The sequence below is a fragment of the Martes martes genome, assembly GCF_963455335.1.
Source record: "Martes martes genome assembly, chromosome: 5".
In the NCBI taxonomy this organism is placed as follows: Eukaryota; Metazoa; Chordata; class Mammalia; order Carnivora; family Mustelidae; genus Martes; species Martes martes.
In genome coordinates, this window is record NC_137892.1 from 104,428,584 (window position 1) to 104,454,744 (window position 26,161).

Here is a 26,161-nt window from a genome sequence, read left to right on the forward strand (position 1 = left end):
CTAGATTGACAGTCAAAAAATCAAACTTGACATCCTTTTTTCTTTTCAGGCATTTATAAATTAAAAAAAAAAAAACTACACCACAATATTTTTACCCCAAATCACTTAAAGCAGAATCCAAGAAAATGTTACTTACCAGTTCATACATGAAATCTGGATCTGAACTGTTTGCTAAGAGATCTGTGCTCATCAGAGTCTGCTCTGAAAAGGTGTGGCTTCGAAAGGCATCCCCAAAAGGCGGATCCATTCCGCTTACACTAGGCTACAACAGAGTGATTTTAACTTTAGAAAGTTAAAGACTACTCCAAGACCAGTTTATTACACATAACTCCCACACCCACTAGCGTCTTAGTTTTACAACAATTCTGTATATTTTCTACTCTTTAGCACATTTGAGAGATTTAACTAGCATTACTTAAATTAGGAAAATAATGAAGATGCACTAAAAACAGAAAAAGAGATAGTGGCAACTGTTACTAACACCTAACTTCTAAAAACTAAAGCTTATTCAGCCACTAGAACCAGCATTCACTACCTAATGAGTACTTTTATTCAGCTATATAACATTTCTTCAAACCCATCTCTAACAACACTTCCTCTTCTATCTTCCCAATATGGAGCACTCCCTCCTATTTCCTGGAGTCTGCAGAGATAGCAAGTTGGTCTCATTCTGTACTCCTAAGTGACTCCAGTGTCTTATTTCCACAAACAATCTGGAAGACAATTTGGGCACCTTTAGTGCAACCAATGCCTCCAGGAATGTGATGATGAAGATACAGGATCAGCCAAATATCCCAAAATCTTACTGGTGAGACCAGAAACTTGGGCATGAGCTCATCAGCCTTAATCTTGATCCCAGAAAAGGGCACAAGTCATTCTTTAATAAATAAGGGGAAAAAGACTTGGCACCAAGAGTTGATGCTCCTCCTTTTCCCTCCAACCCACTTTTCCATTTCAACGTCTATACAAATCACTCCAGAAGGAAGTCAGGGCCCACACTTCTAAAGCAGCCCAAACAAGTGAAAGGCCTCACTCTGAAATCTAACTTGGATGAAGGAAGAGGATGTAAAAGAATAAAAATTCCCTCTTTGCCTTTTTGTTCTTATTCTACAAGTTTTTGGTAAAACTTAAAAAAATTCTATTAATCTATTTGCTTACATTTCTCTATTCATATACCTTCTACCTACCACATACTGGCCTTCTTATACATGCTCTCCTATCATGTTTTTCTTCATGGGTACTTCCCAATCCAGTCTTTTCTTTCTCTTAATTTTCCCCAACCCTACCAGGCTGCAAGCTCAAAGTAAGTGTGTTATAGCTCTAACTTCAAGTAGTCCACAAGCAGCAAACTAAACTCTAAACGGGAAAGAACTCCAAATCAGTATGTGTAATCCACTTGGCCAGGAGATTGGGGTGGAGCTAGGCCACTGGTCTTCTTAATATCAACTAGCAAATCCCCTTTCTTTGCCTCTGCTGCCTGCCTCTGAGCCACTGGATAATCCCAGCAAGGTGCTTATTTTCTGTGCTCAAGGCATAATTCTGCCTGGCCCAACATGAAGCCACCTAAGAGTCCTTGCCCTCTCCTTATTTCTACGTTTCTCCTCAGCACTGAACCTAAAGAGGGAAGAGGGTAAGAGCTAACCATTGGAGGAGGACAGGAAGAAGTCTGGATGTGCAGTGGGGAAAAACAGGGCTTCTTTTCTTATTTCAGAGATCGCCTCAAACCAGGACTGATCAAAGTAGTTACCATAATATAAATAGATCTAATCATTCTCAGTAACCTTTTCTGAAAAGTATATATATGTATGGAGAGTATATGTGTATATATGAAAGAGAAAGGTTGAAATCTCTCACCGTTTCCTCCTAACTACTTTTAAATTCAAAAGGTATATAAATGGAAAGGAATAAAGGAATAACTGGGAAACAGGAAGCAGACAAGGAGATGGAAGTGGGCTTTCTGTGGCAGATTAATTTTCAGGGGAGTTGGATGAGCCTCCTTAAAGCCAGCAGATCTGGCCCCCTTCTAACCAAATTTTCATTCACCACATTTCCCCACGTCAAGCTCATTAAATTTCAAAGTGTAGCAAAGGAGGAAACAGAAGCAATGGGAGGAGGGACATGTATTCAAAACTAGCTGAGATCAGAAATAAAATGTCTTAAAAAGGGAGTTTGTCAAGCTGTGTTAACATTCAGAGAACTTACAGAACCAACAGTATGGACTTTCTGCAGTAGGAAAATATAAAACTTTGCACCTACTCTGTATGATTTACCTGAGGCATTTCCAAGCCCAGATCCTGTGAGTCCGATCCCAAACTTTGTTTTTTCCTCGTTTGTAAATTCTTTTCCAGCTTTACTTTTAATTTCAAGATCAAAGACGATTTTCACAATAAAAGGCAGGTTTTCCCAGAATGCCTTCAATTCAAACGCTTGGATCAGTGCTTTTTATTTATTTTTTAGTATTTCTGTGTGAATCTGTCAAACAACAATACAAAGTAACTTTACTGAGCACCATTAAAAACAAGCTGACCTTTCAAAAATGACATTAACAAAGAACACTTTAGAAGAGTAAGGCTTAATGTGGTTGCAATCTCAAGAATTTGGTCATTTCTTAGTACCAACTATTCTGAAATTCACCATTCCTCTCTTTGTTTCTAAAAAAGGATAGGTCAATAACCAATTGGCAACATTAAAAAAGAAAAAAAAACCACCCTAACAAAATTAACTGAGGTCTATCTTTTCCTGTGATCTGAAAGATGTATCTAATGTTAAAGTAAAGCTCCCATTCACTTTATGTTCTGCATGAGAAAGTATGTCTCAATATTTAATTGCATGTATTGCATAATCATTACTGCAAAATTAACCCACATTTTAAATCTGTTATATATCTACAAGAGGGACACCTGGGTGGCTGTCAGTTAAGGGGCTGCCTTCGGCTCAGGTCATGATCCCAGCATCCTGGGATTGAGTTCCACATCGGGCTCCTTGCTCCGTGGGGACCCTGCTTCTCCCTCTGCTTCTGCCTGCCACTCTGCCTGCTTGTACTCTCTCTCTCTGACAAACAAATAAATAAAACCTTAAAAAAAAAAAAGAAAAAGAAGAGGAGTAATGAATACATAAAAATCAACAATGGTGCCTGGGTGGCTCAGTCAGTTAAGCATCTGCTTTGGCTCAGGTCATGATCCCAGAGTCCTGGGATCAAGTCTCCGTTAGGCTCCTTGCTCAGTGGAGAGCCTGCTTCTCCCTCTGCCTGCTGTTCCCCTTGCTTGTGCGCTCGCTCTCTTGCTCTCTGACAAATAAATAAAATATTTAAAAGATGCTAAAAAAGAAATTATTCCAATAAGTTTTTAACATGTTTATGTTGGGGGGAAATAAAATACTCCACAGAGGGGTTTCAAGGATTAAATAATGATTGTAAATCACCTCCACAGAGTCTTGACTGTGGTAGAGCCTTAAATTTAAATATTAATTCCCTTTTCCCTCCCCTGCAAAGGCCTTAATTAAGGGGGACAAAACAGCTATACCTACTTCATCATCTTTTTCTACATCAGTGGCCCTCCAAGTGTGATCCCAAGACCAGCATCATCAGTATCAACTTGGATTGTGTTACAACTGCAAAATTTTGAGCTCTAGCCCAGACCAACTAAAGCAGAAACTCTTCTCCCAATTAAGTGTTTTAACAAGTCCTCTAGGTGATTCGTACTCTCCCTAAAAGTTGAGAACCACTGACCTACACTCAGCACCTTGCTCTCATTCAGTCTAGTTGCAATATCCTTTCTTAGACTGATGTAAAGAGCCAATTTAAGCTGAGCTGCTCCATACCTAATACATCTGGACTGGAGGGTCTGAGTGTTACATCAATTTCAAAGGCCTCTGCAGAACAAGAAAGAGACTATCAACAAGAGATTCAATAACTGTTCCACATAATTAGATGGGTAAATTGACAACTATTTCTATTTCCTGGGTTTTTGCTAGGCTCTCCCCTCTGGTGGGCTGTCATTCCTACCTTGCTGTTCTAGCCTAGGAAACACCATCAAGTGCCCAGGTTGAGCCTACAAACAGAATTAACTATGCATTTCAATCCCATGCTACAGTTTAGGTTCCTGACAAAGGTCAGTTCTGGTCCAGTTCCTCCTTATGTGGCCTCATGCCTTGATCCTACTGCTGACATACAATCTCAGTCCTAATTCTTCCCTTGATTCTTGTGAGAAACAAGATCAGTTGCCCTTCCTCCCTCCCTCCTTTCCTCTCTTCATTCCTTCCTCCCTTCTTTCCTTCCTTTAAGGGTGGGGAGGGACAGAGGGAGAAGAAGAAAGAGAATCTTAGCGATGTGGGGCTAGATCTCACAACCCTGAGATCATGACCTCAGCCAAAATCCAGAGTCAGATGCTTAACTGACTGCGCCATCTAGGCATCCCCAGTCACCTGCCTTTTCTAGACCTATTACTTCAACTCCAAAAAGGTGTGTGATTCAAGTGACGCATTCAATGAAGTGGGTCAGTATAATCCTGGTCTACAGCCTGGATACTGGATATGAGAGAAAAGTCTAATACTCTCTAAAATCTCAAGTTTATCCTTACTAAGCAACAGGACTGAAGACTCGCAAAAAGATTAAGTTCTATTAAACAAATACTTACTGCCATCAACTAAAGACACCATCTACCAACAGCTTGGTTTATCCGGGAAAACACTGGACTAAAAAGGAGCTAAATTTCAGTCGCAGCTCTCACTTGCAAACCATGTAACACTGGGTAGGTCAATCTTTCTAGGCCTCATTTTTCTCATTTCTAGAAAGAACACAATACTACTAATAACACTAGTTTCCTAGCCACCGAATTTTCTAAGCCATAAAACCATAAAATACAAATGCAAATAGAGGTAACCCCACTTTTTGAAGTCCATGTTACAGCACTTTGCTTTTACAAAGACCTATCCTGGTACCTATTTTTGCTAACTGAAGGAAATCCAAAGAGGATTTTTGTTTTTATGAAAATAGGTAAAAATAGTGTTAAGTGTTTGTTGTGTTTGGGGCCCTTGAAGAGACAGAACACATCCCAAACAGAGGAACAAATGCCCTGCCCAGCTCCTTCCCCAGGAACCACCCAGCATCACAGCACCAAGCTGCCAAAGTTCTGAACTCTGTCTATGAACATCTGTGCCTTATACCGATTTATTTTGTGCGTGCATTAGCTAGGTGTATCAGAAAATCCTACGAGAGGTTATTCCCTAAGCCTGGGAATGCTCAAAAAATTTTCCACATAATTAATGGTAAGTGCTTCTCCACTTTATGTCATTTCAGCTTTTGAAAGGTTTCATAGGAGCACTCTACTTTTGCAGAGCAGGAGAAACCTTTTATTATTATTATTTTTTTATTTAAACACTTGACCTCAAAACTAGGTTGTCAATGCAGTTAGCAAAAACAGCACTTGTTTGAAGCATCTGACAGGAGACCTGGAATCCAGTTTTGATCCCATAATTAAAACTAATAAGCAGGCTTATGAATTTGAGCAAGTTATTTAAGTTTGTGTCTTAGCACCCTACTGAGGAATCACAAATATTCTCCTTTAACTATAAAAGGGATGTTATGAGAATTGAATGAGATATTAAATTAGGATGTACCAATAAAATAAAAAGTGATGATTATCAATAGGTACATTTTGGCAATGCTTTCTTTTGTTCCACAGTTCATCCATCTCAGAAACTCAACATCTGTGACAGCTATTGGCAACAAGGCTGAATGTTTTAAAGACACCAATTCCCAAAGTGAGGGTATCCACCATGTGAAGAGTTGAGCACATCCTCCTGGGATAGTTAAAGGTCCTTAGTTGCTTCTCCCAGTCTCTCAGGTAGCAGCAAACAGGATGAGTGAAGGGCCAATGTTACCCCAAGCAGTAGAAGGTCTTTTAATTCTCTAAAACTAATGACCCAAGGTCACAACCAATTATCTTTATCTCCAAGGTTTTGCACCCATTTTCCAAAATGCCTGGTACCACTCCAAACATTCATTGTGAAAGACCATGAACAACAAAAGTGGAAGGAAAAGAAAAAAGAATAAAGGCTTCTACAGCAATTACCACTGCACAGAATCTTCCATAATGATACACTGCTCCCACATCATCTCCTATACCAGGGAGCCAAATACAAAGGTACACTGACATTTAGATGGCCAAACAACAAGAGGAAAGTGTAACAACTTGCTCTTCAGGATGCCTTCACACTTCTTTGGGCTCAAGAATACCCATATTTTATTCAAAACTTTGATATTAAAGTCATGTACACTAAAAGCAATAGTCTACTTTCCCAATGTGTACCCTAAGAAATATTTGTTCTAAGGAATGTTAAATGGTCATTCAGTAAAAGGGTTAAGAGATCTGGAAAACACCACATTAAATAAAACAGATATACTGACTCTACTTAAGGCTTCTTGCGAACTTTAGGGTGCTAAGCGCTAATGTGCATTATTAATCACCAATAGGTGACTAGAGCAGATATGATTTCCCAAACTTACTTGATCCTAAAATTCTCTACCCTGCCCTCAAGCAGACCCCAGGACTAGTGTTATTAAAAACAACAAGAAAAAACCCCACAACACCCTAAAGGAAAGGCTAAATCAATTTCCCTAGTTATGAATTCCATTTTTTTTCCGAAGATTTTTATTTACTTGAGAGAAAGCCCGCACAGGAGGAGAGGCAGAGGGAGATGCAGATTCCCTGCTGAGCAGAGAGCCCAACATGGGACCCTATCCCAGTAGGAATGAGCTACCCAGGAATCCCATGCATTACTTTTTTTCACAGCTCTGGCTCACCAGTTCTCAAAACAGTTTTGTGGGTTTTTCAAGGGAGAGAAGACTGTTGTCTGTCAGAAATATTTGCCAACAGATTTTCTGTACCTGGGCTCATTCAACTCAACAACAGCTCCTAGGCACAGGAAAATACTGTTAACAGGAAACTAGCTCTCTGAAGCAATATGATAGGGTTCAGGGCAGGCTGCCCCAATATGCCACCCTCACATATTATTTTTAATTGAAGTTACTCAAGAAAGAGCTAGTGCAAGAAAGACACTCTGATCTTTCCTGTCACCCCAAAACCAAGAAATAAATTTCCCCATGTGAGAGGTACCCTCCCTGTACCTGGGAGATAGAAAGCATCCTTACTGCCAGAGATAGGCAATTCACGGCAAAGAAGGCAATATAAATAAACCTTGTTATTTCTTCATTAATTTGCTACCCCAAGCCCAAACATCTTTGTCTTTTCAACTCTTAACGGATTGTTTCTTTGTCTCAAAGGTATAAAAGCTGCCTGCTTTGGGCACTTCTTTGAATCTCGTATTTTGATGAGCTCCCATACATATAAAATTAAAATAATTTGTTTTTCTCCTGTTAATCTGCCTTGTGTTAATTTAATTATATCAAACCACCCAAAGAACCTAGAAGGGAAGAGAGGAAAAGTTTTCCTCCCCTACAAGTAAAATGGAGCAAATGACTGATTTATGAACAGTAATGGTATCATTTGAAGATGGCCACAGCTCAATATCTTTCATAGCCTTTTCCACCAGGTCCTTCCCTGTTTTTTTTTGGTTCTCCACTTGAAAATATGTTGAGGCTTACTATGTACATTAGGCAAGGCAAAAGGTGAAGTAAGATGACAGGTAAGACCAAAGGACTTTTAAAAAAGCTCATCCCTGGGACTGCTTAAGCCATTAATCCAAACTTTGAAAGCCAAACCCAAGAGCTGACCAGAGTGCCCCATGCAGCTTACACACATCCAAGAGCCCCCCAATTTTGTCTCTTCTGAAACTGAGAGTTTCAGCTAATTCCTGAGAGTCCACATATTTTTCAAAGGTTGAAAAATATAAACTATAAATGAAAATGTCTTATGAAAAAGCAGATACTATATACATGATGGCTCAAATCCCTACAGCTCCCCTTCTTTAAGCCACTGGGGTAGGGCACTGTTCCCATTTAGTTGGTTAACTCAAGGGAACTGGCTCCGCACAACAGTAAGTAGCACTTTTGAGTCATCCAACATTCATCAGAGTAGATGTTAAAAAAATTTTTTTGACACACCCATTAGGATGGTTATTATCCAAAAAATGGAAAATAACAAATTGAGGATGTTGAGGAGGATGTGGAAAAACTAGAACCCTTGTACAATGCTGGTAGGAATGCAAAGTGGTGCAGCTAGGAATCTTTAGCAGTTCCACACAAAGTTATACATCCAGCAATTCCACATCTGGATACATACCCAAAAGAATTGAAAGCAGGGACTCAAACAGATACATGCACACCCATATTCACAGCTACATTATTCACAATATTCAGAAGGTGGAAACAACCCTAGCGCCCATCAACAGATGAATGGATAAACAAAATATAGTAATTCATGCAAGGGAACATTATTCAGCCATAAAAAGGAGTGAAATTCTGATTATGGATGAACTTTAAAAACATTACACTGACTGGGGCGCCTGGGTGGCTCAGTGAGTTAAAGCCTCTGCCTTCGGCTCAGGTCATGATCCCAGGGTCTTGGGATAGAGCCCCACATTGGGCTCTCTGCTCAGCAGGGAGCCTGCTTCCTCCTCTCTCTCTCTCTCTCTGCATACCTCTCTGCCTACTTGTGATCTCTGTCAAATAAATAAATAAAATCTTGAAAAAAAAAAACGAAAAAAAAAAAACAAAAAAAACATTATACTGAGTGAAATAAACCAGACACAAAAGGACAAATATTACATGATGCGACTTATGTGAGGTACAAGAATAGGGAAATTCATGGAACAGAAGGTAGAACAGAGGTTACCAGACACCAGGAGAGTTACCGTTTAATGGGCAGAGTTTCTGTTTAGAATCTGCCTAGGATTCTGTCTAGGATGAGGAAAGTGTTCTAGAAATAGATACACAAGACTGCCAATGTACTTAATGCTATTGAACTGTACATTTAAAAATGGTTTAAATGGAAAAATTTGTTTCACAATGAAAGGTATTTAAAAAAATTTTTGAGGGAAAAAATACCAACACATTTATACCGTTATGTAATTCATATACTATGCTTTATTTTTATCTTTCCTAATCTTTGCTGGTTCATGCTCATCATTTCTTTCATGTGCGCAGAGTTCCTGGGTTCTCTCTCTGTTGTCTTTAAACTGTATGATATCCACAGTTCTAAGATGTGGTAACTGTCCTGAACCCCTAACTTAAGTAAGTCCTTTCTCCTGAGGCTTCATCCCCAAGCAAAGATGAAAGAAAGGGAAGAAAGGGAAGGGACGGGAGGAAGGACCACTGACTTGGTAATTTAAGTTTATACATCCCATATATACACCTCGTGAGGTTCCCGTTTAGCAAGAAAGACAGTTTGTCAGTTTGCCCAAGCTCCTTATCAAACCAGGACCCAGCATTCACATTCCATCCATCCTGCCATACTTCATTTGTCCCACTCAACAACTCCTCTCCTTTTGAAAACTGCACAGCAGGGGTGCCTGGGTGGCTCAGTGGGTTAAAGCCTCTGCCTTCGGCTCGGGTCATGATCCCAGGGTCCTGGGATCGAGCTCCGCATCGGGCTCTCTGCTCAGCAGGGAGCCTGCTTCCCCCTCTCTCTCTGCCTGCCTCTCTGCCTACTTGTGATCTCTCTCTCTCTGTCAAATAAATAAATAAAATCTTTTAAAAAAGAAAACTGCGCAGCAAAATAGTGAACAAAACAGTTCTACTGAAAATAGTTCTTCAGATGTTTACTGAATCAAGCCACTACCTTCTTCATTGCACAGCAGAAATCAGAGATCCACAAATTCCCAAACCACAGAGGAAACATATGCTGTTCATGCAACAAACACATGGGGTAAATGGTGGGTGCCACATTCTCCCTTTATTATGTGATATACATTCTGTGAACACACCTTCAGGTGAATCCCTACTCTCTACCCTTCAACAGCAGTTCTCTGGACTCCAGAATATAGGTAACAGGTAAGTACACTTCTAACTAGATGATTATAGTTTATGTTTGAAATTACCAGCAAAAGACGCCTATTATTTATTTTCCAAACCCTGCTGCTGACAGTCTTGAAGAAAAGAGGAGGCTAAAGAGAGAGAAGACCTCTCTTTTCCCTCAGAAAATATTTCTTTTCCCTCAGAGAAAACATCATTTTCCTAGCCAAGCAGTACTCATCGTGACCCTATAAGCAGATATGATCCTTTTATCATACCGCTTTGTACACTCTTTATCCCTGGATCAATCCAATAGTACCCTTTTATCCTCACACTCAGAGAGTTTTAAAAATGTGGGGGTTGAGAGTTAGGTTTGCCACAAACATTTCATTAAACAAAATTATTTTACTAAGAATCCTGAGGAGCTAAGAAAAGATACTAAACCTCAAAAATATCTCTCCTTAGAATGCACTGTTGGAGGAAGACACAAGACCTCTCAGAATTTTATTCCATTCCTTTCCAAAGGCTTCTGCTGAACTTTAACCTTTTGCCTACAGAGAAACATATGGGATCTTCATTTAAAAAACCCTTTGGGAATCAAAAAAACCATTAAAGTAGGTGTCTGGATCAATGTGAGCTGAGCAGGAAGAGCTACTTTTTATTTCTGAAAACTTACCAATTACAAGATATTAGGGGTTTTCTGCAGCATTGATATCTGTCGATTAAGTCGTTCAGAGCACAAGAGTGAGAGCATGGGACAGTTTTAGATAGAACCAAAGAATGTATTTCTAACCCCAGCCATACTTGGTTACCACTGGCAACAAAATATTCACAGATTATATTCGTATTACTGTTTATAGACTACAAACGCATTGCTATGCCTTGTCATTTGATAAAACAACTTGGTAAAGTAGCTAGGGTATTAGCATCACTGCCATCCACTACCCTCCGCCCAACCATTTTTACATTAATGAAAAAAAGTTCAACAAGGGTAACAGATTTATCTGAGGTCATTCAGCAAATGTCTCTGTGCAAACCCATCATTATAGAGACCACCTCTACTTGCAGTACCTTTTCTCCAGAGGGCTCCCAAGTCTGCATCTTCAGCCTAAACACATGAATGCATGAGCCTTGCCATCTGAGCACCAGGTATTCCCATGTTCATTCACATCCCATGACCTCAGACACACACAACATGCCACCTCCCTCTTCAAACATTTCCATTCTGTCAGTACTATCATCATTCTCAGACATCCAGGCATGGAACACTGATCTCAACACTGACTCTTTTCTTTCTACTCCCCAGTTCTTTGTTAAATCATGCCAGTTCTCTTTAACAAAGATATACTGACAACTTACCTTGTACCCAGCACACATGCATCTGTTCGTCTTTGCCCTTCCCATTTTCTCAACCCTTTACTTGGGCCTCACCATTTTATATTTACCATTCTAATAGTTGCCCTACAGATCTTCCTGTCGCCAGCCCCTCTCTCTCAAGTTCTTATGTTCCATTCTATTTTCTCCCTAAACCACCACTTGGTATTAGCGCCATACTCATGATAAGAGTTTCTCTCAGAAACGCCCAAACATTTCTTGGATAATCAAAATACTCAGAAACAATGAAACTATCTTTCCAATCTCATCTTCCACTACTCTTCTATAACACAAATACTTGGTTGATCTTACAATTTCACCAAATCCTTGAGGTACTTAAAATCACACTTTCCTCCACTCAGAATTTCCAACAGTGAGGCTCTGGTCTTTCATGCCTTTGCTCACAGTGGTTTTTCTTTTCCTCCTCCCTAATTCCTTGTCTCCACTACCAGACTGTACGGTCTTTTGAGAACAACCATTATATCTCCTCTCTATTTCATTAGCGCCAGAAGCAATGCTTTGTCCACAGAGGCATCTACACGAGAGTTGACGGACAATGAATGGGAAATCCCCTAAGACCACAGGTTCTTCAGAGGTGCAACTTTCTTCATATACAAAGAGGACACTGCAAGTCAGTCAGTCATTTATATACAGCTGACCCTTGGATAACAGGTTTGAACAGTGTGGGTCCACTTGTACGTGGATTTTTTTCAATAAGTACAGTATTAGTACTGTACATGTATATTCTCTTCCTTACGATTTTCTTAATATTTTCTTCAGCTTACTTTATTGTAAGAATACACATACAAAATATGTGTTAATTAACTGTTTATGTTCTCCATGAGGCTTCTGGTTAACAGTAGGCTATTAGTAGTTAAATTTTGGGAGCGTCAAAAGTTATACACAAGAGTTTCAACTGCATGGGGGGAGCGGGATGGTCGGTGCCCCCTAACCCCCATGTTGTTCAAAGGTCAACTGTATGTTTATAATCTTTTATGTGCTCTGAAATTATCTAGTAAGTTAGCTTGTTAATTTGAGTCTTAAACCACTATAGTATCATATAACAGAAATACTTAAAATTGTACTCCTGAATTTCCTTTTACACTTCCAGGAAAAGTATTATTTGAATTTCAGTCGATTCTGAAGACCAGAGAGAATTCTTGTCTAGTGAGGAGAGGGTTATTTAAACCAACTGAATCCAGGCACTGGACTGATACAGGTTACAGTGTTCTTTCTCTCCCCACCCCCATTTTAACTCAGACAAAATATTTTATGCAGATTAAACACTGAAATTTAAAGAATCATTTAGTTTTCTGAGCTGTTCAGCAGAAATCTACAATATGTAAAAAGGGAACAGAAGGATTAAGGGCAGCAGCATAGAAACAGACAGTGGTGCAGGCAAATACATTTGAGCCATACTGCAAGATTCCAGGGGAACAGCTGCCCCAAGACACTCTGGACATATCCTAACAACTTTAGCACTCAGGTGATCAGAGACCTAGGCTCTTCCTCAAACTCTGTCTCTTCCCTCTCCTTTACCGATTTGACACTTTTCAAAAGTAGCAAGAATATACACAATTTTTAAATCCTCTTCAAATTCCTTCCTATTGTGCGAAATGGGGCTACACCACTGGCACAGGGCTACAGAACAGCTGGTACAGAGGTTTTAGCATAAGGCTACAAAGAGGTTGTGAATACAGTTTTGCAATCATTTATTTCAACAATGAGAAAGGTTGGCTGCCTCTTTGGCTCTACTACTCCTACAGGCTTGCTCTGTGAGAAGCAAACTCTAGATTCGAGATAAAAGGTTCTGCTTTATGAGTATTTGGAATTTTATTCCAGATTCTTACTTGCCTTCTTTTATTTGTAAATATAAGAATTCCCTGTCTGACTTTGCAGGGATTTTGTGATTCACAATAATATGTGCCCTGACGCAAAACAGATACTCAATAAATCGTGGTTATTTTTTATCCTAAGATTCCTTGTTATGTAAGATGTTCCTGGAGTGTTGCAGCTACTGAAAGTATAAACCCGAACTCAACTCAGAATTCTAGATTGTCTAAATTCCACACTTAATTATCACAAAAACCCAACTGTTTGGAACTAGGGTAAGTAAGGGATCTGCAGGCAATACAGGTCATTTAACATCCCTGCCTTGGCTTCATGAGAGTCAATGTCAATTATGCTGGTTTAGTCAGCAAAAATAATCTTTCGATTCACAAAGTAATTCATAAGCTTCAAACTAGTTATCTTTGTACACAATAAAGAACTGGCAAGTAGGGGCGCCTGGCTGGTTCAGTCCATGGAGTAGGGGACTCTAAATCTCAGGTTCTGAGTTCAAGCCCCACACCGGGCACAGAAATCTTAAAACAAACAAACAAACAAACAAAAAAACAATCTTGGTAAGTAAATTACAAGAGGAAAGGGTTTCTTCAGAGAGATTATTGCTCTAATTGTTCAAACAATTACATACAGCTTACCTCTTTTTTATACTTAGTTATACTGGCTTTACCAGATATGCTGGGTAACCCAAGGAAATGGACCTACACAAAATTTATCTTTATATCCATTAACACCTTACACAGTTTCTAATTAATACAAATACACAGTTTATACTATACTTGTCTCAACAGGATTCAGAATAAACCAAAGGAGACGGACTACCCCAAGTGCTGGGAAAACATAACCATGAAACCATGATTTGTACTATCAGAGAAGTACAAAGAGTAACAAGAACCTGATCCCATCCTTCATCAGACACTCAGAATTCTTATATCACTCCTAGTAAAGGAAAGAATAAAATTCGTTTATAGTAATTCATTAGTTTTTTAACTTAGGAGTCTGGACAACCAGCAAGTTATTATGCTAAACCATTAGGTAGCAAAGTCCCAATAAGATCACTCTACCAGGACTATATACATTTTAAAAGGAAATACAAAGTTAACTGAGGATTTAAAGTAAAAGCCTCAAACTGGACTGCAGCCACAAATCAATGCCTACATATGGGTTTTGTTGGGCTCATTCACTGGTGTTTTTAAAAAATTAAATTTTAACTGCCAGCATTTAAATTGGAAATTTCATGTAAGATTTTTGAGTCCTGTTAACAAATGCCACTCTCTTGGAGAAAAAAAAAAAATCATTGGGTACATATTCCCAGCAAGATCACTCGAATCACTTGAACTGAAACGAATTATCCCTTTAAACTGGCCTGTGCTCCCCATCTTGCTCCATTCTCTACCCAGTTCCATTTCACAGATGAGGGCCTAAGCCGACAGGTGTCTAAGCTTACAGATGAGGTGCTGTTAAAACCACAGCACTAGCAAAAAGGCTGTTTGTGAATACAGTTAACTTCAGGACTTTCGCTGGACCTCCAAATAAAAGACAGTTAATGGTAAGAGAGGTATTTAAAAGACCTGTACATGAAGGTTCAAAATAGCTTTATTCACAATGGCCTAAAATCTGGAAGCAAATCCAAAATGGATGGATGGATTTTGGGATCCATGCAATAACAAGTACCCAAATGATACTCAAAATGACATGAAATCTCAAAAGCATTACTAACATTAAAAAGTAATCAGACTTAAAAGACAACACATTCTATGACTGCATTTAAATGAAATTCCAGTAAAGACAAATGTACAGTGACAGGAAGTAAATCACTGACTGGGGCAAGGGGTGAAGCAGGGTCAATGAGGGAACTTTATGCGGTGATGGGAATGTTCCATATCATGACTGTGGAGGTAGTCAGATGACTGCATAGATTTTTCAAAACTAAAAAGTTAGGTAAATTTTCGTTTATGTCAGTTATACCTCAGTAAAGCTGAGGTATTTAGAAAACACTATAGAGTACTACCATCTCTACCTGGTAAGTTTGGGAAAGTTTCAGGAAAATGTAAGATTTGAATTGAGTCTTATTGCAGAACAATTTAAAGGTGTATTAAGAAGTAGAAAACACAGCATATAAGTAGTCATATTCTGCCCTGTAGCCTATGAGAAATGGCATCTCTGAATACAAAGGAAAATGCTTCATAAAAGGACATTCACAGGGATGGATAATTAGTACTTGGAAAGGTATCAAAACCAAATTGATCTCACAAGATTTCCCAAAAGAGAATCGACTCAGACATATGTTGCTGTTCAAATGCAAAGAAGCAGATAGTGTTAAAGAATGTTTTTATTTTTAAATGAAGCAAAATGAAGAGGAAAAGTAAGAGTCAAGGGATGCCTGGGTGGCTCAGTTGGTTAGGCATCTGCCTACGGCTCAGGTCATGATCCTGGGGTCCTAGGTTTGAGTCCCGCATCAGGCTCCTTGCTCAGTGGGGAGCCTGCCTCTCCCTCTGCCTCTGCCTCCTGCTCTCCTTGCTTGTGCATGCTCTCTCTCTCTGACAAATAATAAATAAAATCTTAAAAAATAATGAAAAAAGTAAGAGTCAAAAAAAAGGGGAGAAAGAAACCCAAAGGGAATATCGGAAGGGATGGAAGCAAGGAGGTGAAATAAAGGTCAGGGACACATTACCTCAGAATAAAAGGTATCTTGGTATTGACAGATTACAAGAGAGAAGAGAGGTGTGTCAGACCTTGATGAAGGACTAAAAGAAAAACCAAAAACTATGGGGAAAGAGACCATCTAATCAAAGTCACACCCACAGAGTAAAGGAACCAGAGACTTGACAGTGTGGAGCAGACGTAGGAGAAATAGAGAACAAGAGGAAAACAAAAAAGCCCTTTCCTCCTAAGTCTCACCAAGTAGTCTTCTCCTCCTCTTCCATCTATCCCCTCTTCATGGCCCTGTCCTAGGTGAAGCCTTCTCATATCCAAGCCCACCCCACACATCACATACATCTTTTATTTTTTAAGGAGGCTCTATGCCCAATGTGGGGCTCAAACTCATGACCCTGAGATCAAGAGTCACATGCTCCGACTGCACCAGCCAGGTGCCCCGCATATACCTTTTATACCTCCTTGACTGGACTAAAATGCTTCCTTCACCGGTCTTCAAAACCTAGTTTAAATGAACCTTTTCTGTGAAGCTTCTCTACAACTTTCCCCCAACTTTCTCAAGCAGAGTTAGTAGTTCCTCTCCATATTTTCAGAACATGTTGTTCTAAAAATTAACCTAATGTTAAAATGTAAGGTCTTGTTTCCTCTAGTAGTCTACAGGCAATTCTAGTAAAGGATTCACCAGTAAGGATGAAAACCCTTACTAACGAGCATTTCACAAAACTGTAAAGTCCTCTTACAAGCAAGAAATTTTTACATCTTATACAACACAAGTAGGAAGCTAGAAGCCTTGCTCTTTAAAGGAATTCTATATTGAATCTTTTGAACAAGAATACAGGCACCCTACCCCTAGTTTCTCCCCATATCACCAAGGACCTTTTTAAAGTTTTATTTTTATAATGCTTTAAATTTCTGCTGAGTGGCAAAAATATAACAGAGAAGGCAAACTGCATCAGGAATAGTATGTAGCAGTCAAAGAAGAAAATTCCTCTCTAAAATAAAAACAAAAGCACCTTAAACTCTAAAAGGCAGACCATTATATACTAAAGAAAATAAGTGTGCAAGAAAAGAAGAAAACTGGAGGACACAAAATCAGCAAGCTCATAGTGCTTTCATGGGAAACTGCCAATGTCAACAATACCCAAGGATAAGTAAGTAAAACGTGACTTTGTAACAAAAGATGTAAAAGTAGGTTTGGTGTTAAAAGGCCAGAATAGCAGGATGAAAATAGACTTGCTGGGAATTAGTGGGAAGATGGGTGATTTAAAAAGTTGTTTGGGGGAGGAGAGTTTCAATATAGATTTTGGGAGAAAGGTCATGAACTGGTGAAAAAGCACACAAGGCATGGCCAACAACACAATGGCATAGTACTGCAGTCACCAAGTCCCACTGCAGTCCCCTGCAACAAACTCTCTCCATGACTAGCCCTCTTCATGTCACCCCTCCCTGGGGTCAATCAGACTTATTAACAAGAATGATTTTACAGTACTTCTCCAAGACAAGAAACACTGCTATACAGACAAGTTAATTGTCACAAACTCTAAGAAATAAGAGGTTTCACTCATATTTGCCAAACACCCAGAGATCCAAGTGTGCTAATGACAAATCTAAAGAAAAAGCACAGGTTGTGTGTGTGTGTGTGTGTGTGTGTGTGCTTAGAAGGAATATTCAACAAGTCTAACAGAATGTATCTGAAAAAAATTAACAAAAGAATTCAAGGGATTTTTAAACATCATCAAAATAGCTTTTCCATAAACTTTCTCAAAAGAAAAGGGTCAATTTTTAAATGAAGGCTTTTTGTTTCAGCAAATGGTAATTAATTCCTCCCTTCCAACTAAGTCCAACATCTCTACTAATAGTAGACTGACTTACTACCTTCCAGATAAGTACTTTTTAGCAATGCAATCATTTATTTAGGAAGTTCAGAAACACTAAAAGGTGTCAGGCACAGAGTGAGACACTGGGGATATAAAAAGAAAGAGGCAGACTCTGACCTCAAGTTGCTCACCAGGCAGATAACATAAATGGGTAAATACCGTACTGTGGAACAAGTGCTAATAAAGGTAAACTGAGGGGCACCTGGGTGGCTCAGTGGGTTAAAGCCTTTGCCTTCGGCTCAGGTCATGATCCCAGGGTCCTGGGATGGAGCCCCGCATCGGGCTCTCTGCTCAGCAGGGAGCCTGCTTCCCCTTCCCTCTCTCTCTACCTGCCTCTCTGCCTACTTGTGATCTCTGTCTGTCAAATAAATAAATAAAATCTTTAAAAAAGAAAGGTAAACTGAGAGATCATTAAACTATGAAAACAAAAACTGAATAGAAATTTGAGAGGTGGTTCTAATGAGCCAGAAATATTGGCATAGTCAAACTACAAGAGGTTGAGAATACAATAACTGACAATTTCCCAGTAGCCCACTGAGATAGAAAACATCATTAATCTCTCCCATTACAAATTAATAAACTGAATTACCCACAGTCACCCAGCCAAATAGTAGGCTAACTAGAACTAGAAACACAATTACAGGCCACATGATGCTTTTCCATTTTAAGAGGTCAATATATTCTCCTTTCTCAACTGTCACGATTGCACTTAAAACCTAGTTCGAATCAACAAAACTGGAGAAATACTAAATAGAAACAAAGCAAAAAGATACCCATGAAAAAATTAAGTATTTGCCTATGTAACATTTTTAGGATTTTAGCATCTCCACTTCAGTGGGCACTTAGCACTACTTCACATTTTCCAAGGAAAGGGAGGGGTAGCAACCTCTATCTTTTGGGATCTTGTCTGAAAAAGCATCCTACCCTATTTAGGTAATTCTACAAACATCTCAGGCAACGGCACCATCGGTATGGCTTCCAAATTAACTGCATGATATATCAAAGAACTCAGAGAGTTAAGTATTTACTCACTTGACTAACATCTCTTCAAACAGCTGTAAACAGTTTTGTTAGGAATGATACACTAAACGCCACTTTAAGACCTCAATAAGACTATACCCTTGACTATATTAAGGTTCTTAGGTACCATAATCTTAAAAGGCAAAAAACTTTTCAATGAGAATGCATCTCTAAGATAAAAAGGACTTAACATTCCAACATTTGCTTTAAAAGGTTTTTTTTTCAGGGGCACCTGGGTGGCTCAGTGGGTTAAGCATCTGACTCTTGATCTCCACTCAGGTCCTGATGTCAGGCTCACGTGTTCGAGCCCCATGTTGGGCTCCACACTGAACGTGGAGCCTACTTTTAAAAAATAAAAAAATAAAGTGTTTTTTTCAGGAAAACATCTATTTTCAAATGAAATAAAAATACAGACTACAGTGCTGCCTTGTGCTCTTATTCTAAAAATTCTTCAGGGCAAGACATAATGTATATTCTGCAAGTGCTCAAATTACTAGCTGAAGTGCATGTTTATATATTCCGCAGTATCTTTACATCTAAGTAATTAAAACCCAGTGACTGATGCCTTAGGACAGGGGTTGATAAACAAACTACAACCTTCAACCACAGCCAGTTCTTGTAAATAAATTTTATTAGAATACATCCCCAAACATATTATCTATGGTTGTTTTCACGCTACAATTGGCAGAGCTGAGACAGAGACTACATGGCCCACAAACCTAAATATTTACTATCTGACCGTGAACAGAAAAAGTTTTGTCGACCCCTATCTTAGAATCATGAGACTAACAACCAGACAAATTATTTTAGCTTAAGAGTTTATCTAGCCTGTTAGATGAACTACTGAATACAATGAAAGAGAATTTTTCTCCCAAACATCCAAGTCAAAACCCACAGGGAAACAAACCTCTGCTGATTAATTCCAAGTCATAAAATTGTCAATCCCAACTACAAACTATATTTAAAAGCAAACAGTGGATTTAGTTTAAGTCTTTTAAAAACTGTGCTACAATAATAAACATACAAACTCATTGTACTTTTACGGTCACTTGTACTGTTAACCACCACCAGGGAACCATACAAGTTATTCTCTCAGTCTTTAAACTGGCATCCAAGAGCCCACACAGAGTGAACTAGTAAACCAAGTAGGACACAGTCTTTCTAAGGGTCTGTTTTCACTTGTCCAGACAGAGAAGGAATGGTAAGTGGAACATCCAAAATCTCTCCTCCTGGATGTATTTAGTCTCTTCTATGCTTACTAGCCTAAAAATTCCAAAGCTGATATATGTCATATAAAAGAATTACACCCAAGTAACTCACGTTGCCTCTATTTGTCATTTTTACTTTAGTCTTTAAAGTAAGCGGTAGACCCAATGTGGTGCTTGAACTTACAACCGAAGATCAAGAGCAGCATATCCCACTACCAACAGAGCTAGCCAGGTGCCTCTCTGCCATTCTTAAGAAAAATCAATAAATAATAAACTAATACTTTTATTTGCTGTAAAAGTTATATTTAAGAACTAGTCTATTAAAAAATCAGGGATTATATTTTTACATATCATTCTTAACAGAACTGACTCAAGCATGTCAAAACAATATAGAAATCAACAAATCATTTATTTACCAATTATTTTTCCTCTGGTTAACAAAATAGGAGATAATGCAAATTCCTGAATAAATACAGTCAACTCCTGAATGGCCTCTGCCTGATACCCGACGTGCTTAACCAAAGTGCATCAATAAAAGAGCCTGGTACCCTTGACAATACCAGTGCAGTCACAGGTTGTAAGGTTATGTTAACATAAATCAAGCATTTAATAAGGCTGACAGGATGCCAAAATGATCAGAAAACAAAGTAAAATAAATGATTTTCTAATTACTCATACCATTTCCCCCTTCATCTCTGGTGTTTTCCCAGCTATTTTGGATGAAAAGAAAATGGGAAAAAAATATTTACAAGTACAATCAAGTGACAACCAGTTTACCACAGATCACCAGATTTACATAAAAACCGTATTTTCTGCTTTTAAAAAAGAAGTAAGTCAGATTTTGATCCTATTCCTCACCTGCAGGATATTCACAAGACAAAGTCCTAAAGAACCTTCAAATCTAAGTAATTTTCTCAAGACTCAGTTTTCTTATGAATTTGACTCACGTGAGCTAAAAATTTATGTAAGCAGGAGGGGCAAATTACTACTAGGACTAGGACTAGAAAGTGCGGGGGCAATCTTTAAGAGGTACCCTGACGAAAAAAATGGAAACCCCACCCAGCCCTTAACTTTCTCGGCTTTTTCTAGTCCCGGTTTTCTGTGCAAAATCCAGAAAAGCAGAACTTCCTCCTCACTGTCTGCCTCTATGTGAGGCCTTGTGCCGAAATTCAGACCGCTAGCTATCCAAGCACCTTCTTAACGTAGTCTTAAAGCTCAAGTCCGCTCAGAAACAGCAAAAAGGTTTGCTTTCTTGGGTTAGAGGAGAGCAATTACAGGGTTTGGCGGCCGTGTTTGTCAGGAAGGGTAGGGCCGAGAAAGAGGGAGAATCCAGAGATTGAGCTCCATCTAGTCCCAGGAACCACCCCCAGGGGCGGCTAGACTGCCCTCGGTACTTCCCTGCCTCCTCCGCTCGGGAGGGGAGAGCGGTGGGTCGGGGTCTGGCTCCCCTGAGCTACTTCCTGGTCCGATTGGACTCGCCTTCGGACACCCGAAACGCCCCCGGCCCGGCTCCCTCGCCCTTTGCCCTGTCTCCTCCCCTCTCAGTGACCCACCACCACCGGTCCCCTCCCATCTAACATGGCCGCCCCACCCGGCCCACCCCCGACACAGCCTAACCAATTGGGGGACCCCCCCGCGGCACCGCCTCCCCTACGCCCATTGGCGCAGCAGCCTTCATCCGCCTGTCCCATTGGACGGCGCGGCCTGCCACTCCGCGCTGAGTGCTCCGCCCACGAGCCGCTTCAAGCTGCTTTGAGAAGACATATAAACAAATCCCGGAGGGAGGCCCCTCTCGCCCGTCTCTGGGGCGGAGACGGGAAGGGGGAGCGGCTACCCTAGAGACACCCCTGCCTGGATCCCCCCCAACCTCCAGCCAGCGCTTCCTCGTCTCCTGCCTGCCCAGTTCCAACCTTCGCGGCCCCGGCCCTTCCTCACACGCCCCTCTCTCTCCTCCCCCGCCAGCCTCGCCTCCCCTCCCTTCCCCGGCCCCTCCCACCCGCTCGCTTCTCTGACAGGCCGGTAGCCGGCAGCCACGGCCCCAGGCTCGGAGGCAGCAGTTAAGGGCCGGGCGGCCTGGCAGGGCAGACGCCTAGCGTTGCCCACCCCTGGCCTAGCCTGCCGCCCACCCGTGGGTCCCCTCTACAGCCGCGCTGCGCTTTTATATAACCGTCCCGGGCCGGGGGTGGGGGAGGGGAACCGGAGACCCCGTGACCTGCAGGAGGCAGCCTGAGGCCCGCGCGCCCCCAGACTCGGCCCTGGTCCCGGCTGCCCCGCGCCCGCCCGGCTCAGAGCCCCGGCGCTGCTGCCTCGTAGGCCAGCGGCCCTCCTCCGCCCCCCGCCCGGCTAGTCCCCCAGCCCAGGCCCCTGCAAGCTTCGGGCGGAGAGCAGCAGAGCTCACCTGTGGGTGTGGGGACGGCTCAAGGGCTGGGTCCGGTTCCGCTGCAGGGGCCGCGGCCCCTCTCCATGCTGCCTCGGTTTGTTTTGTTTATGTCCTTCCTGACGGGTTCCCGGAAATCGCGTGACTCGCCCCCCTCACGTGGGCCGCGGCGAGGAGGAGGAGGGAGGCGGGGGCCCGCCGGCCTCCGGCCAATCGGGAGGCGTTCCGCAATCCGGCCAATCAGGAGCTGGTCCTGGCTGGGCACCCCTGTCACATGACAGCGGAGGGGCGGATTGCCGGGAAAAACCAGGAAGAGGGGGCGGAGCGGGGGCTCGGCGCCTGCCACTGCAGCGTGGGCGTGGGCCGTCTTTGATACAGAGCCACACTCACGTTTGTAAAGGAGGTTCGTTTACAAAAACTCTCCCATGCAGCATTTAATCTGATCTCACAACTGCACGGTGAGGCCCGAAGTGTCGTATACCCGCTTATATTTACGTTTATGTCCATTTGCATTTACATTCTAAGTTAGTGAAACTCACGGGAACCGAGGGCACTGACTTAAGACGGGGATTGCATCAACTTTGTTTTATGTATGTCTTCCACATCTGAACCTCTTAATTCGCTGAGACTGACCTTGCCTTCAGTCATTCGTTCATTCAACTAGTATTTATTGCGTATGTAAGCCCGAGACACTGGGATCGATCAGATTGCGTGCACCTTTAAGAGAAAGAATACCTGTACACTACTGTACAAACAGAATGCTACCAGAAGCGCCTAACAAACCATAACACATGTGCCCGAGGTTTCCTTGTGCTCCCTATTCCTGTTAATAACAACAGCGACCCTCTGCTACCGAACGTGTACTATGTAGTGGGCTCATCATCTCATTTAGTTAATCCTACAGGTACACTCAATGGTAATATGCTGATTTTTGCAGATGGGGAAATTGAGGCTTATAGGGATTACTCGCTCCAGGTCAGGAAGCTAGTAAATGAACCAGCCGGGCCCAGAACCCAGGTCTGTTGCCACAGCCTGTGCTCCCAGACTGCTCTTTACACTTCTTAAGGGCACAGAATTTATCTTCTGAGCACAGAACAGAAATAATGACTTTAGTAAGCATGAAGAAAGTTGGATTAGAGCACAGAAATGCCTGGCCAGATTCCCTCAGGATGCCAGTTTTCTCAAAGGAGTGATTGCGTTAGAAATTGTTGCTCTCCTTTGCACAGATCTATGGAAGTAGTATAGTGTTAATGTCAAAACCATGGACTTTGGAATTAGAAAGACTTCTAAAGATCATAAGTTTCAAGAGGGCAGGGATTAGCCCTGCTGTTTCTCCTCTGCCTTTCATGCCTGCCACATAGGCAATCATTAAATACTGGTCGAATAACAGCCTGGATATGAATCTTTGCTCTACACCACGTGTTAACCAGCACAAATTATTTAACTTCCGTAAGGCTCCTCTGTAAGTAACTCATGGGGTTGATGTGAGAATCGAGTGGAAAATTTCATATAAAGCACTTACCACAGTGTGTAGCATATAGTGGGCATTTAATGAATGGTAGTATTATTAAATTGTTTCAAAGACATCATTTAGAAGACATACTATAAGCTAAATAGCAAGTAAGGATAATTCTAGACTTTACCAGTTTAACTGCCACTAAAATAATACTTAGGTAAACAGTATTAATAGGTGGTTATATGTAGATACCTAAGGGGAAAATAAAGTAAATCCCACCTCTGCATCCTTCAAAATTCCTTAGGGTCTCAGTACCCAGTGAAGGACTATTTTCCCTACTGCACAGGAAATAGAAGGATTATCATTATTTTCTTTTTTAAGTCTAACATACCACATTCTAATTTTCCATATCGACTGGAGTTTAAAATTGAAACACCAAAAGAAAAACTGGCTTGAGAAGTTTGAGCCAGTGTCCTCTTACTCGTTCATATTCGATTCCTGCATTAAATCCCCATGGGATACCATACTGACGATCCTTTCTCGTAATACCTTGTTTGGAAAAACTCCAGCAGGTAGCTACCTCTTCGACTGTTCCACTGCCCTTTTGACGGTCATTTTCATACTTCTGCTGGGCAACAGTCTGCTTGGGTCAAGGAGCAGTCTGATTCTTCTAGCATGCAGCTCTGCCATTGAAGAAGCTTACTAGTGAGTTATGTTGGATTCCCGCCTTTTCATCTTCCCTTGTCTCAGAAAGGACAGTGTTAGCTAATGGAGACCTTCCCATCATGGTTAATGACCATATTCTGCTCTTAAGTGAATGAAATCACTGACTACTAATTGATTTGTGTTTCTCTGGGTTTTATTCTGCCAGACTGTGCCAAAGTCAAAGTTGGCAGGAAACTGGGACTGTGGAATAGCACTAGCTTGAGGTACAGGTGCTCTTCTTGTTCTAGCCACAAAGTAGTAACCAACTGCCATCACCTCTTCCAAAGTGCTTAACCTTGCTTCTGCAGAATCAAAAGCCCGAACCAAAAAATGTGCTACACAAACATGACACAACGGGGGAAACAAAGCAATAGTTAGGACTCCACTGAACTCTTAAAAATAAATTATTTATTTTTTGATTGGGTAACATATACACAGTACAAAATTCAAAAGGTACAAAAAGATATTCAGCGAATATTAAATCTCTCTCCCACCCCTGTTCCCTGGCCACTCATTTTCCCCCCTTAGAAGCAACCAGAAATACCCATGCTCTATGTATCCTCTCATCGGTATTTTCTGGTATGCTGACATTTCATACCCTTTAAACCTTGAGGTATTCAAAACACAGTTCTTGGACCCAACAGTTCAATTTGAGCTCTACTTACTATGAGATCCAGGATGAGGGGTGGGACCTCATAGGGTTCCACTTTCTTCCCTTTCTTCACCATGAAATCTGGACTAGAAGTGGATGTTCTCCCCAACCTTCTAACTTTTAACATTGAGTTCTCCTGAAAACTAAAAGAGTTGCCACAGGTCCTAACTTTCCTTACAACCTAAAGTTTGCAGTTCTTCATTAGAGCACAGACTGAGCCCTGCCTGATTATGTACACATCTAAATGAGTGTTAACCTTTTGAGTCTAAATGTTTTCCTTCTGCACCCCTCTGGACCTGTGTGATACCTTAACATTTCACAGCTTCAGAAGTGAGATTAATTAACTCAAAGCTGGAAGATCTCCAGGAAAAGCTGTGTCCTTCTCACACTTTTAAAAACTGATTTTCTTCCTGAGGAGACTGGAGCATGCAGAGGGTGAATCTAAAAGATACTGATGGTTGGCAATTGGCACCCATCCCTCATTCACCTCTCCTAGGAAATATTCTTTGGGGGAAGAAGAGTTCAGTTTCTCCCCTTGCCTTAACCTCTCAATGGGATGGAGTGTTCTTTATGTAACAGCTCTGAGCTTTGGTTTCTTACTTCTGGAAAGCACCAAGTTCAGCCCCAAGGTTCTTCTCTAGTCTATCCATTATTTATTTACCCCGATTCCTCACTCCCCATAGGCAGAACTAGATAACTGCTGTGGTCCCAATCCTCCTAGTCCTCCATGACTCAAGATCCCACATCTTTTCTTTTTTTAAAAAAGATTTTTACTTATTTGACAGAGAGAGAGAGAGAGAGAGAGAGAGAGAGAGAGATCACAAGTAGGCAGCGAAAGAGGGGAAGCAGCCTCCCCACCGAGTAGAGAGCCTGAAGTGGGACTCGATCCCAGGACCCTGAGATCATGACCTGAGCCGAAGGCAGAGGCTTAATCCACTGAGCCACCCAGGTGCCCTGATCCCACATCTTTTATGAAGTCTATTTCTACCATGTCTATTACTACCCTCATTAATATCTTTTCCTCTACAACCCAACTGAGCATGTAAAGAACTTGTTGCTTTGTACTGTTCATATCATGTGTG

The 26,161-nt window shown here is 41.1% G+C and overlaps 1 protein-coding gene across 3 annotated transcripts in view; it reads right to left on the reverse strand.

The window, feature by feature from the left end:
* CREBRF (CREB3 regulatory factor) overlaps positions 1–22,423 on the reverse strand; it is a 54,234-nt gene extending 31,811 nt beyond the window's left edge. Inside the window, exons 1-3 of one of the 3 annotated variants that reach the window (XM_080803314.1) lie at positions 22,288–22,423; positions 2,271–2,472; positions 137–262 (exon numbers count right to left, since the gene is read on the reverse strand). In XM_080803314.1, the coding sequence (XP_080659440.1) occupies positions 137–262; positions 2,271–2,279 (135 nt within the window). In that variant the 5' untranslated portion in view covers positions 2,280–2,472; positions 22,288–22,423. Of the gene's footprint in view, positions 1–136; positions 263–2,256; positions 2,473–3,819; positions 3,842–22,287 lie in introns of those variants that run through there. The other 2 variants (XM_080803316.1, XM_080803315.1) reach the window with 2 other exon arrangements.
* Positions 22,424–26,161: the final 3,738 nt, after the last annotated feature.